Source organism: Coenobita brevimanus, chromosome 101, assembly GCF_032717465.1.
Source record: "Coenobita brevimanus isolate Jiangsu-jjx chromosome 101, ASM3271746v2, whole genome shotgun sequence".
Taxonomy (NCBI): domain Eukaryota; kingdom Metazoa; phylum Arthropoda; class Malacostraca; order Decapoda; family Coenobitidae; genus Coenobita; species Coenobita brevimanus.
The window spans coordinates 30,021,536-30,036,322 of NC_137054.1; the positions used below are offsets into that span (position 1 = coordinate 30,021,536).

Sequence of the window (14,787 nt, forward strand, 5' to 3'; positions counted from 1 at the left end):
AGTTTTCGTAATGAAGGGATTAGAGCTAAACCTCTTTCATTGAGTAGGGCCCTGTGTGAACTCTGTAACTGTGCAAAAGTATTCTCTCTCTCTCTCTCTCTCTCTCTCTCTCCTCAGTTGCTCTCCATGACCCTCGTCGTCAAGGTCAGTGCAGATAAAGCGGTGAGTGGGGTGGTAACAGTGTCAGTGCAGCAGAGGACACGACACCATGCAGAACACCTTCGCAGTCCTAACCGGTGTTAATGATCTCCATTTGGTAAGTACGCAGCACACTTTCCCTCGCTGTGGTAACCATGGTTCTGATGATGCTGGACAGTATTTTTACTGGCTTTGTTGATTTCGTAACCTCTTCCTCAGCGGTATATTGTGCACCTTACACACTATTTTTGTAATTCTCAGGTATGTTACTGACGCAAACCGTGTCGATATTAAGTAAACATTTAGTACATAAAATGCAGGAGAACTTAAGGCGTAAGATGGAAAATATAGTCGTACAGCCAAGAAAGTGGCACTACAAAGCCTCCCGTGCCAACCAGACTACGACCTTCAGTCACATGATATGCTGGTCTGCGTATTACTCCCTCTGTATGATGACGCATTGCCATATGTGTTCTTTCGAGTTTGTTTTACAAAAGTTTTGTTAGTTCAGGATTAATGTAATTCGCAAAAGATGTCAGTCTAATGAAGTTGTTGATGACAGGATAGAAGACCGTGGGCTTGGATGAAATGATCATACGGAGAGAATGAGTGTCGATAGTGTGGAGTATGTGTCTGAGGGTGGTAAATGGATATAGTGAATGAGTGCGTTGGAAAGCAATGTATGAGAGTTGATGAGACTAGAGAACGAAAAGTTGGTTGAATGAATTACTTAAGGAGTACTTTAAGAGGGTTAGGCACTCCCTTGTTAAGTTGAAAGTCGACGGACTGGATCTATCTGTTAGGAAATGAGAAGTTTATCTCTAAAAACAAGAAGGCGCCCTTCGTAGACTGCAATTCCCGCTCAAACCAATTGGTCTAAGGGACCAACATTTCATTTTGCCCAGTGACTTTGACTTTCAGTTGGTTTCTCTTCATTCTTGCTTGACCCTTAAAATTTCCACCAGCTTTGGTCCAAATCGCATCAGAGCTGTTTTAAGTGACCTTGTCTTGACCTTTGACCTATTCTAAAAAATTTGTCAGTCCCTTAATTCCTCCACAGCCCCTCCACCAAGTCTGGTTCAGATCAGATGAAAACTGCTTTAGTTATTTCATTCACATGCAGTTCATATACATGAGTCAAATTTTGTCCTTGACCTGTGACCTCGACCTGTGACTTTGGCCTTTGATCTTAACCTTTGATTGTTCCCCAATCGAATCCCTTCGTTCTTGCCTTACCCTCAACCCTTCCAATAAATTTGGTCTAAACTTGATAAAAACCTAAATTAATCTTGGTAGGTCAATCTTTGGCTTATTCTTGTTACCATGACCTTTGACCTATGGTCATCCAAAGGACACCAGATGAAAGACAGTGAAATGCCAGAGATAACACCAGATGAAGTTAAGTTTTGTTTTAAAAGTATGAAAAGAGGAGAGACCCCAGGAGAAGATGGAATAGTAACTGTTGGATGCAGGAGTAGAAATTCAAACTCGGCTCACCCATTTATTTACTGAATGTATAAAGTACAATAAAAATCTCGAAACATGGTGTATGAGCACTGCAATAGATATTTTTCTTTACAAGAAAGGTGACTCATAAGATGTTAGTAACTATCGTCCTGTTAGCTTATTATCAGCTATTTACAAAATCTTCGAAGTCCTTACCAGCGGAAAAGCAACAAATTTGGGGGAAAACCAACCTCGTGAGCAGGCAGGATTCTGAAGCAGTTATTCGAGTACTGATCATCTACACACAATGAATCAGTTAATTGAGAAAACTATAGGATCTGATAAACCAATGTGCTTAGGTTTTGTCGATTATAAGAATGCTTTCGATTCAGTGGAGCAAATAGCAATTATAAATTCATTGCGGGAACAAGGAGTAAACGAGAGAATTGTAAAATTGCTCGAAAACAAATGCAAACAGGGAACAACTACGGTTGAGTTACATAAAGACTCAGAAAAAATAAGATTGAGAAAGCCGTGCTTCAGGGAGATACAGTTTGACTAAAATTATTTGCAGCACGCCTTGAAAACATTTTCAGAAATCTAGATTGGGAGAACAAAGGAGTAGACAGATGGATAAAAACGATTTCCGATCTGCAGATGAGACATTGTCCTAATCTCAGAAACAATAGTGCATCGCAAGAAATGTTAAAAGTAGGGCTAAAGATTAACCAGAGTAAACTACTGTTTTATCCAAATACACCAAAGAGCATCATCAAAATAAGTGAAGAAATTCTTGAAGTTGAGTACAATTTCTTGGGACAAATACTGAGACTAACGAAGGACCATAAAAACGAAATAAAAAGACGCACTGCAGTTGGAATAAAAGTTCTTGGTAAACACAGGGGCATCATGAAAAGTAGCTTGTCAGTATGTATGAAACGAAAAGAATATAACGAATGTATAATCCCAGCTATGACTTGGAATTGTGAGACCTGGAAGCTGACAAAATCAATGGAAAACAAACTAATCCGTTCTTAAAGAGTAACAGATGGATCAGCGTTGGGAATATCTTTGAGAGACAGGAAGAGATAAACCTGGATGAAAGAACAGATTAAAGTCAAGAACATTATAGAAGTTACAAAAGAACAGAAATAGAAGTGGGCAGGTCATGTAGCAAGAACAAGGGAAACCCGATGGAGCAAGAGACTGACTGACTGACTTGACTCCAAGGCCAGACAGACGGTGAAGATATGAAACAAAGATGTTTGCAGACAAAACCTGGCAGAAATTGGCTCAGTCAAGGAACTTGTGGAGAAGGCTGGGGGAGGCATTTGTTCAGCAGTGAACTTGCAATGGCTGATGATGATGGTGAACCCCTTCACCATGAGGGTGTTCTAAGCTGAATGATGTCGCTCGTTGATAGCAAGCATAAACCACAATAAGAGATCATCCTAATGACAGGGTTAAGAGAACTATACTTCCTATAATACTCTCAATGCGGTTGTTGTATCTGGGTAGTTCATTCAAGCTAAAACCTATGTCTGTCTATCTATCTATCTATCTATCTATCTATCTATCTACAAAGAGAAATCCGAGCATTTTAAGGATTAAGACAAGATCGTCTATTTCATAACCGGTTTTCTGATAATTTCATTTAGGATATCACCAGGCGATTTTACTTAGCTGTGAGAAATCCAAATAGGCAAAAGGTTAACTTAAATTGATTTATAGAAGCGACCCCCATAGGGTTTAATACTACCAAGGACAGTTTGTGAGCTTTCACGAACAAGTTATCATGTCATTTTTATGGAATTATTAACCCTCATAGCTTGGCAGGTTTCCCAGTGGCCAGTAATATCGTGTGGCGTTGGCCTGAGCCAGTTACATGAGTCATCCCCTGTGGTTTAACGACTAACACTGTTAATGGCCTTGTCAGTGACACGCTTTTGTTTCTGCGTACACACACACACACACACACACACACACACACACACACACACATTTGTCTATCTGTCTATCTATCTACGTGTATCTACCTATATCTATGTCTATAGCTGTATCTATATGTTATGTATATGTATATCTATATGTATATCTATATCTAGTTATATATATATCTGCATCTATATCTATATATATTTCTACATCTATCTATTTATCTATCCTTCTATCTATATCTGTATATCTAACTATCTATCTATCCATCTATCTATCTATCTACACAGTGGATACAGTGGTGAGGATTATAACGAAAATAACAAGTAAATGTGAAGGAATATACGTGAACTGATGGGCCGGACCAGTACTTGTATATTGCTGGTAAACATGGTGGGCGCCGGTGTCGTATGCACGGAGTGACTTATGCTAGAAGTCACCGTTCCGCTCAGTGCGCATGCGCCGAGTGGCCGTTTAGCTTCTATTTTGAAAGTATCCGCATGTTATCTCAAATTTTGTGCCATTTATCAACAACATTGTATGAAATACATGTGTCAGGAAGATAGTTGGATGTCTTACCGACCTGTAGGTAACCATAGGTCGATATATGGATATATATAAATAAAGATATATGTGTATGTTACAGGCAGATTATCAAATTAGTCATTTCGTGAATTAAGATTAGTTTAATTTAGGTCTATTTAGGTTAGGTTGATCTAGGATAAGGTAAGGTTAAGGTTAGGTTAGGTTTGGTTAGTTTAGGCTTAATAGAGAAGGGAACGGTAACTTCCAGCATAAAGTCACTCCGTGCATATGACACCGGCCACCAGGGCAGACCAAAACGATTTCACTCGCTTTTGCCGCCATTCGTTGACCTTTCCCTGCAATGGACGCGCTTAAATATCTCATTCAGGCTAAAGACATGATTTTGTTTAAGTGACGGCAACTCTAGCAATCATAAAGCTAATCATCCTATTTTGAAAGCTATGGATAAGTAATTGATGACCTGCAGTCTATATTTCCAGGTATTATGTGTAATTGCGTAGTCTCCAGATGACCGCCTGATCCAGAAGCTTCAAATTAACAACAGTGTGTAGGCTAGTGTTTTCTCTGACCGACTACCTCGTATTTCTGAACATCTAAACGATCTCTTCCATCTGATAACGTATATTCTCGTGTATTTGCTCCTTCCTGCCGATTACAGTCCTGCTACTATAGGCTTTTCGTGATGTGGCTCCTCTGACGGATGAACACGTATTTCTGAGCTAAACAACAGCTGCAGAGTATAGTCAGTATTTTCTCGCTTATGGCCTTCCTGCGTTAGCCACTAGATTCATCAACGCACCCTCCTCTTCCTCCACCTTCTTCTTCTGTTTCCTCTTTCCCCTCCTCTCCTCCCCCTCCTCCTCCTCCTCTTCCTCCACCTTCTTCTTCTGTTTCTTCTTTCCTCTCCCCTCCTCCTCCTCCCTTTTCTTCTTCTTTCAGCTTCTTCCTTATTTTTCTTCCTCTCTCTTCTTCTTCTTCTTCTTCTTTTTTTTTTCTCCTCCTCCTCCTCCTCCTCCTTCTCCTCCTCCTCCTCCTACTCCTCCTCCTTCTTCTTCTTCTTCTTCTTCTTCTTCTTCCTCCCTCCACTCCTTCCTTCCTTGATTACATCCGTCTTACCTTCTTTCTTGTACATTCGTCCCTTTAGTGTGGTATCTAATGGAGTGTTCTTATGTGCGCCGCCACACTCACACAGATAAGACCACAAGATAAAACTTACATCACTTGGCCGAACTCTAGATTCTCCTCGGCTTAGCAGTTTTCTGGTACTTCTCCTTTAGTAATATATTTTGCATCATACACCTTCCCTCAGAGGTTCATCGCAGAAGTTTACATTATCCGTTAGGGTTAAAAAAAAAAAAGAAAAAAAAAAGTACCATTCACACTGTCCAATATCCACGCGCCTACAATAGGTACGTGGGCTTAATAACTGACTTTGTACTGTTACTTTGACCTTTGTAGACTGCTCTCAAGATTGAATCCCTGTATCCTTGCTTTACCCTGAACCCTCTCAGAAAGTTTGGTCAAAGTAAGATCAAAACTGTTAAAGCTGACCTTGCCATGTGACCTTGACTTTTGACCTTTCCGTGAGGACTTCACATAAAATCTGACTTTCATAATCTTTGTTCTCGCCTTACCCTGAACCCTTACACAAAATTTGGTCTGTATCGAAAAAAAAAAAAAAAGCTGTTTAAGTTGACCTTGCCACGTGGCCTTGACCTTTGACATATTCTCAACATCAATCCCTTGGCTGACCCTTATCCCCGTCACCAAGTGTGGTTCATATCAGATCAAATGTATTAGTTATTTTGTTAAAACAGACACAAAGGTCGAACTTTGACCTTGTCCGTGACCTTGACATTTGACTGATTGTTTTGAAGACTGATTTACTTGATCTTCCCTTAACTTGAACCATTTCACTATATTTATTCTAATCGGATAAAAGCGTTTAAGTTGATTTTGCTTGTTCAGAGTATGACCTAGCCATGTTGCCCTGATCTTTGATTCAATGTTCTCAAAAGCAATAGGTTTCGTCATTGGCTATCCTTCAGCTCTTTCAACAAGTTTGGTTGAAACTGGATGAAATCTTTTCATGTTATTTTGTTCACACACACACACACACACACACACACACACACACACACGAATAAATAAATAAATAAATATATATATATATATATATATATATATATATATATATATATATATATATATGCCTACTTTCCTTCCATGGACCTACAGTATATTCACCAGGAGTTTACTTTTCCTTTAAAGCCTATTTTCTCCCCATGGGACATACCAAATCCCGACATGACCCTTTTCCTCACATGGACTTACTTCCTCCACGGACCTTTTTTGTTTTTTGTTGCCCATTGGATCATTGTTGTCACTTGGACCCATTTCCCCCAAGGATGTGTCTCCCATGAACCTATTTTCCCACATGGACCTATCCCATGAATGGACCTATTTATCCCATAGTCCTATTCCCCAGTGGATCTATTTCCCACACCTACCCATCCATCCACTCACCCAGTGTAGTATCCATCTCTTGGCTTGTCCTTCGGGAAGCCACACATCCACTCATCCACCCACAGGGTCCACCAACCCACTAAGCCCACTCATCCATCCTAAAAAAGCCCAGCTGCCCACCCACGAAGTCTACCCACTCAAGACCCCAACCTGCTAACCCAGCACACCCTGTCTACCCAGCCCATCCACCTGCCACACCCTAGCTGCTCACCCCATCCACTCACCCCATCCACCAAATCCACCCCACCCACTTTGCTCACGCCATTCATTTTGCCCACCACACCCTCCCACCTCACCCATTCTACCCACTCACCTCACCCACCTTACCTCTCCACCCACCTTACCCATCCACCCCACCCACTTCTGTCCACTCACCCACCCACCCAACAAACTACTCCATCCATCCGCCCACCAACCTACCCACCCAATTACCAAGCTTGAGCAACCACAAGATGAATTGCTGCTTTACACACACACACACACACACACACACACACACACACACACAATGAGGGACAGCTGCTTTTATAGTACAGGTTATTATTAAAATACAGTAATAATAATAATAATAATAATAATAATAACAATAACAAAATTAATAATAATAATAATAACAATAATGATGATAATAACTAGAAAGCACTCAGGAGCGCATACCTCCGCCAATGCCATTGCCATTTAAAAGGATCCGGATCCAGATCCGTGGAGATACTGTGTGGAATACATGGGATCCGGATCCACCCCAAATTTAAACAACTGGTCCTTGACCCATGGCCCACCCTTCCACATAATTCCATTGAAATGCATTGCGAACTTTTGGAGATATTGTGCGGGATAATCAGGATCCGGATCCGCCCCAAAATTTAATCAATTCTTTCTTGGCCCATGGCCCAGTCTTCTACAAAATTTCATTGAAATTCATTGTGAACTTTTAGAGATATCGAGTGGACAAACAAACAGTCACACATAGGTGAATACATTACCTCCTTCAGCTTCGTTGGCCGAGGTAATAATAATAATAATAATAATAATAATAATAATAATAATAATAATAATAATAATGATCTTTACTACCACCACCACCACCAGCACCAGCACCACCACCCCCACCACCACCAGCACCACCACCACTACTTCTACTATTACTACTACTACTACTACTACTACTGCTGCTACTACTACTACTACTACTACTACTACTGTCATTATTATTATTATAATATACTGAAGGTAATATGCTTCATGCCAAGTTCAAGGCCATGTCCTCTTTCTCTTCCCCCACCATCGTAATACTGGCTTCAGTCTCCCACCGCGTGTCCTTCCCCTCCTCCTCCCCATCATCATCATCATCATTATCATCCTGGCGCCAATTTGTCGCCATTCATGCTCGTCCCGCCACCCGCTGCTGCCAATACTCAGCCACACACTTATTTCTTTTGCAGGAGACGCATCCCGTGCCTGAACTGGGTCCAGATGGTGAGTATTCAGAACCAACAGAAATATATTTAGCATTTTTCCTTTACTATAACTTTTGGGAGATTGTTAGGGTCGTATTATCAAACCCGAGTACACGACAGGGAACAAATTCCAAAATTTAACTGTCATTTATGGGTTTCCTGTGATTATTAGATCCGATTAGCCTGCATCCCAGACTACAGAGTGCAGCCAGTAACGACAGAGAAGCGCCATCCCATTTACGTATTTTCAAAATTATTTTCTTGCTACTAACTGGGTATTTTATTTCTGTGCCGTGGATACACCCAGGAATTATTTAGGCAAACACCGGACAATTTTTGTGAGTCGATAGAAATCCCAGCAGTCAAAACTGTCCTGATACATTGAGCCACTACTTATTATACCATTTTATTGACTTATTCATTTGTTCCCTTAGTTCATCTGCTGTGATCTATGCATACAGATGAAAACAGAGAAGCATCACTAACGCCAAATATCACAAACATCGCTCAGTTCCAGCTTCATTTCACCCAGGTTTTCTGATGTTTGTATAGTTGTATGCCCCTCCAGCCAGAGTACGTCTTTATTGAATTCTGGCTGATTCCGATGTAGGGGTTATGAACAACAGCAGTAATCCAGCTCCACTCCTGCTGCTTGCTGGTCCATGTTTATCCAGCAGTACAGTTGGATATTTAGATGTAAACTGGGTGGCTGCCTTTCGTATTTGGGGGAAGATTGAACCTTAGCAAAAACTGTCAGCTATAATGAACCTGGAGTGGTAGATATGCATCAATTCCAAGTCTCCTACCTCTTCCCTTGCTTGACTTACTTCAGGGTGAGGCAGAAATGACGGAAGAGAGGAAGAGGAGGATGTCTTGTAAGAGATGACGAAAGGGAGTGAGGGTATGGTAAAGAGAGGAACTGATGTTCACCTGCCACAAAATAGCAAACTAATAAGGTGTGAATTACGATTAATGCACTCAGCTGCACACTTCCCCCAGTTCCAAGTATACAAGCAGGCTGCACTTTTTGAGGAGCGTGTTAGTGCTGCGTTTGCATACAGCATATTTGACTGGATGGACTTTTTTTATTAGAAATATACTATGGAACCTAAGTAACTAAGATGTTACTGAACAAAGTTTCTGGATTTGAAGATATTCAAAACATGTAGCCTGCGTTTCATCACTTCAGTCCGATGGCATAATTCTTATACTCTTGCTGCCTCCGGAAGACTGCATTCAAACTGGAAGAGATGTCATGTTCTGAAGGAAGTAAAGGTGGTTGGATGTAGACTTTCCAGATCACACTTGTCCTAAGGTGAATGGAGTCGTTTGGAGAGAGCAAAAATAAAATTTATTGTAGGAAGGAGTTAAACTCGGAACTGGATGGAGGAGGGTGGTGGGGGTAGAGGGGAGACTGTACATGCAAACAGCCACCAAACACTTACCCCTTCGTTTTCTCGTTGCTGGCCAGACGTGCTTATCCGGCTGTCTGTGGTGGGACTGTGCGGAACTGACCTCAGCATGGTGTACAAGGGCCTGATAGGCGAGGTCAAGGTGCCCTATCCATCGGGGGTGGGGCACGAGGCCAGTGGGGTGGTGGTCAGTTTTGGCAAGAACGTCAAGAACTTCAAGGCAGGTGGGTACTTGTAGCATAATGATGATTTCTGTAATGCAAAAAGTAGAACACAAGGCTTAGCGTTTGCAAAACTTGTCTCATTAAAACACACACACACACACACACACACACACACACACACACACACACACAGAAGAATCGTTCATATCGAAATGTCTGGGCACATTAAAGTCACAGGTACTGAGAAAGAATTCATGAAGAATACAGCTCCAGAGTTGACCAGTTGACGACACGAAAGACTGAGATTACCGACTGATTCTTGCAACAGAGTTGGACAGAACAGAGGTGAGAGTGTAGATAGACGGGTGTTGGACCCCTATCATAATGGGAGAGGGATGCAAGTAGTGCTCTGATCAGTGAGAGAGAGAGAGAGAGAGAGAGAGAGAGAGAGAGAGAGAGAGAGAGAGAGAGAGAGAGAGAGAGAGAGAGAGAGAGAGAGAGAGAGAGAGAGAGAGAGAGAGAGAGAGAGAGAGAGAGAGAGAGAGAGAGAGAGAAGGGTGGGTGCCATCACTGTATAAGTGGTTGGGGGTAGATATACAGCTGAAAAGCCATTCATGAATAGGAAGAAAAGTATCGGTGAGAGGAACACCGCTGTTAATAGTTTCAGAGGAGCACTGGCAGTCTACAACCACAACTGTGGAGCGACCGAAGAGGAAAACCGAAAGCAATGTAAAGAATGAAGAATAGAAACACTGGAGAACAATTAGGAAATTAAAGGTTGTGCCATAATTTGTCAGAGGCCTTCGAGATGTCTTGCACCATAGCAAAGGCTTCATCGAAATTCCGGAAAATGGACGACCAGGAACCTGAGAGGACTGTAAGAAAATCTTCAGTGGAATTTCCCTGACAAATAAAGGAGGTCAGACAGGTTGTGAAAGAAAGGTGCTTCAGTATCTTCCTGGTCAGGATAGACTCAGTGACTAGAATTACAGTATAATAGGATAATGCAGCTGGGTAACAGTCACGGGGTTCAGATTGATCATCCTTTGAAAATGGTTGAATGAAATGAAACTTCTAGCAAAAAGGAAGATGCCAGTTGCCTGACGGAGGCAAAACGGTTTGCCACGGCGGGATGTCAGCACAGAAGCAGTTCTTGGAATGACAGGAGTGACTACACCAGAACCATATGCCTTATTATTGACTGATAACTAAGAGGGAATAATAGCAAAGGAAGGTGATAGATTATTAGCACTGAATTCACCCTAAGTAGTGTTAGCAAATAAGAGCAAAGTGCAGGCTTACCAGAGGAAGAAACAAAGACTGGATAGGTACAGGAAATGATGATGATGATGATGGTGATGGTTATGATGATGATAATGGTGATAAAGATGACAACTGTGATGATGGTAGAGTGACTGATGTAGCTAGTATAAATTAAGTTTGCGAGACATGCAGTGGTGCTCTCTCTCTCTCTGCGCTTGGGAGGAGGAATAATTTTGTTGTTAAACACTTGTCCTGCTCCTTCTGAAGTAATTAATAAAATGTTGGCGGGACTTGTGGGTGAGACTGACGGATGAGGGATAAATGTCAAATGGTGACGGCTGAGGGAGGAATGACGTCTGTTTTGTTGTTCTTGCTGGCGCCTAATGATTTTTTTTTCATCTAAGAAGAGAATTTACTAACTGAGGAGGTCAGCTGTGGTTCCATTATGCCCTTCATCATATGAGATCTGCCCCAAGGTGAAGACAATCGCCTGAAGCTAGTGCAGTATTGATTTAAGAAAAAGGACGTCACGGAACTGAAGGTGTTAGCCAGTTCAGAACGAATACGTATTTTTTGTAGGTTATACCAGAATGTTTTATTTAGGTTAGGAGAGTTCATTCATAGTGATTGGTTTATTGGAGGACAGATATCTAATGTTTATCTCTCGAATTCAGAAAATTTCTCCTAAGTTGAGGTTGTAAGAAAAAAAAAAAAATGTCATCACATTGAAGGGTTAAGAGTAGAAGGTGGGTTACGTCTCTATAGTTCGTCCACCTTCACTTGACAGGATTTTTGTCCTTTTGCAGCAAAGTTCCCGCAGCTCAGTGGCAAAATAGGGCAATGCTGCACCTCAGTATTATTCCCTTAAACTTCTTCGTGACTCTTTCCATATTCTAGTGGTAATCTCTTCTTACAGCTAAATGGTAGACGACGATATTACCACGGTTTCGTAGCACATCCTCTCCATAGCACTTATTGGTGTCTCATCATATTCTAGTGTTAATCTTTTGCTATACAATAAAACAATACTGCGGCTCTACACCTTTACACAACTCTTCTTCGTGACTAGCACCATGATTTAACATTAGTCTCTTGTTATAAATCACTTTTTAAGCGCAACTTAATGTGGAGAGAGTATAGTATTCAGTAGCTAAAATATATATATAATTTCAGGATTGTTATGTTTCATTGTTATACTCCATTACGCCAGCCTTCATTCAGCTGTGAGTGAGTTATGCGAGCCTGAGTGTTAATATCATTGCAACAAACATCCCTCAAAGACCCAGAATAAACAAAAAAGGTCTCATTTCCCCCCCTTAACTTGTGAGTGTAGCGGCCAGGAGGCTGAGTGGCCCAAGTGGTTGAGATAAGAGATGAAGATGTATATGGCGCCGCCCTGATAACAAGTCTGGCAGGCAACGGTGCTCATGAGAGAGAGAGAGAGAGAGAGAGAGAGAGAGAGAGAGAGAGAGAGAGAGAGAGAGAGAGAGAGGAGTAATTTCATTTAGCGCGTTGCCTTTCATCTACAGTTCAACATTTTTACATGCATACTCAAGGACACATGATGGCTCTGAGTTTGTGTGTGTGTGTGTGTGTGTGTGTGTGTGTGTGTGTTGATGAATCAAGGGGATCAGTGGTTCATTCCATCTACCCACCGATACTAAACTCTGCATGTATGTCACACCTCGTGGGGTTAGTTTAACTGTAAAATTAGCCGTTTAAACCTGGCTACACGTCCTCTAGCAATAATTTCTCGACATAATGCTAGTGCTGTAGTAGAATATTTATGAAAATGTTCCTTCCCGACTCGTGAGCCAAGCCTTCAGCTTAATTAGCCAACTTCACTGCTGGTGCCATATCGAGCTGGTGGGGAAGTCAAGATAGGGTACGGTACAACAGGCTATCCTCTCACCGATCTGGGTGTACCACGAATTTATGGTCCAAAGAATATTTTGCATAAATATAAATACATATACATTTGTAGAAAAGGATTAGATCAAAACAGCAACGCCTTCTACTTTGGTACAGAGTATATTGTTGTACAGGTGACCGTGTTTGCATCGAGCCGGGTAACTCTTGCTGGGCGTGCCACTTCTGCTACACTAACCGCTACAACGTGTGCGAGCAGTCCTCCTTTGACAACAGTGTCACCCTCTACCCGGGAATGCTCGGCCAGTACTACGTCAGCAAGGCACAACTCGTCTTCAAGTAAGTCTGGGACTGATTTCTTGTTGGCTTGGGACTTCTTTATTTTTTAAAGTTGAGATAGACAATATATAGTAAGTATTTTGGTTGTTCAGGTGTCACCAAAACATTTGTCTACTGTGGGTTTAAGATCTGAGGAGGGAAGGTTCTGCGACCATCACTTCCCTTCAGTTTAGGGGATTTCTTAATACCTCTTCTTCAGCCATTATTTTTTTCACATCGTCCTTCAGATTCTTTGGTATGTTAGTGATATAAATCATGTGGCCATTAATATTATTTTGCAACACCTCTTCTTCTATTATTTATTTTTCATACAATACATGAACATTTTCTCATATGATGAACTTAGGATGGAATATTTCATAACCTCTCTTCGTCATATTACACCTTAACCTTTTCATTGTTGGGACAACTCTGGTATCCTGTTCCAGCAAACGTCAGATGATATTATTCTGGCAGGTGAGTCATAGGAGCCTCAGAATGTTAATACTGGTACCATTAACTCATTCTGGGTCAGGTCAACTCAAGTTTTGTGTTCAAGCTAAGGTCAGACGATTTTGCTGACCTGAGAGTGACTATAGGTGCTCTACTTTAATTCTCCCAGTGCGCGAAGCGAGCGAGAACATTATTCGGCAGGTCTACAGTATACCATGTACAGCACAAACCTTTGTTATTCCGGAGACTAATTAGAGCTACAGTGGATCTACGCCCATCGCTGGAAAGCTTATGAAAGGTAATAAGTGTTACTTGTGTGACTTTCTCAAAGTCGCCACCATATTGCTGAAAAAGCCCCAAATCGCCAAACTGGACAACAAAATGCACAAAACTATGTTATTATTTGAATTACAAAGGATCTACGAACATCGTTGGAAAACAGGAAAAAGTAATAAGCGTTACTTAAGTGGCGTGTCTCAAAATTCGCCACCACATTCCTGAACCAATAAATGTCAAAAAGGGCACCAAACAGCACTAAAGCTGCGTTATTCCGGAGACTGTTGAAGCTACAACTTATCTGTTCACTTCGATTGAAAGCTTTAGAAAAAGTAATCATTATTAATCAAGTAATGTTTCTCAAATTTTGCCCTAATATTGCTGAAAATAAACGTGAAAATGAGAGCTAAACTGCATTATTTAGGAAACTGTTTATTGGTACAACAGACCTACTCACATCGCTGGAAAGTTTATGAAAAAATAGTATATTTTACGTAAGTGGCTTTTGTCAAACTTCACAATTATTTAGCTTTAAAATGTCTAAAATTACCAACTTGGGTAACAAAGGTGGTGGGAGGCGGTGGCTCAATCGGTAGACATTTTTTCATCGATCGTCCCTTGATTCACCAACAAAGCCCGGACTCTTGAGGGCGGTTGTGAGCTGCTGGGACGACTTGTTGTGCCTCACGACTTGCCAGAAATCGTGTCATAGTTGCGTTGTTGTCAGGAGTGTCGTAGGTCAGTCCTGAAGCAGTCTTAGCTCAATCAGATGCATTGTGATGCGTTCATTGCGTGTCGTGATGCAGTCGCCGACCAAAAAAACCCGTTATGACTGCATAACGAGTCGCTGACCACGACCAGACCGTGCCCAGACCACGACCAGACCGCACCCAGACCATGACCAAACCGTGCCCAGACCCCGAGATAACCATGCAACGCATTTTGACAGTCCAGTCGGCAATTCGGAATCATGGCTTATGACCA

The 14,787-nt window shown here is 41.6% G+C and overlaps 1 protein-coding gene across 1 annotated transcript in view; it reads left to right on the plus strand.

Moving 5' to 3' along the window:
* Window positions 1–205: 205 nt before the first annotated feature.
* LOC145414866 (sorbitol dehydrogenase-like) overlaps window positions 206–14,787 on the plus strand; it is a 47,700-nt gene continuing 33,118 nt past the window's right edge. The window contains exons 1-4 of the mRNA XM_080284287.1: window positions 206–256; window positions 8,034–8,067; window positions 9,520–9,684; window positions 12,933–13,095. Of these exons, the coding sequence (XP_080140413.1) occupies window positions 209–256; window positions 8,034–8,067; window positions 9,520–9,684; window positions 12,933–13,095 (410 nt within the window). The 5' untranslated portion in view covers window positions 206–208. The remainder of the gene's footprint in view (window positions 257–8,033; window positions 8,068–9,519; window positions 9,685–12,932; window positions 13,096–14,787) is intronic.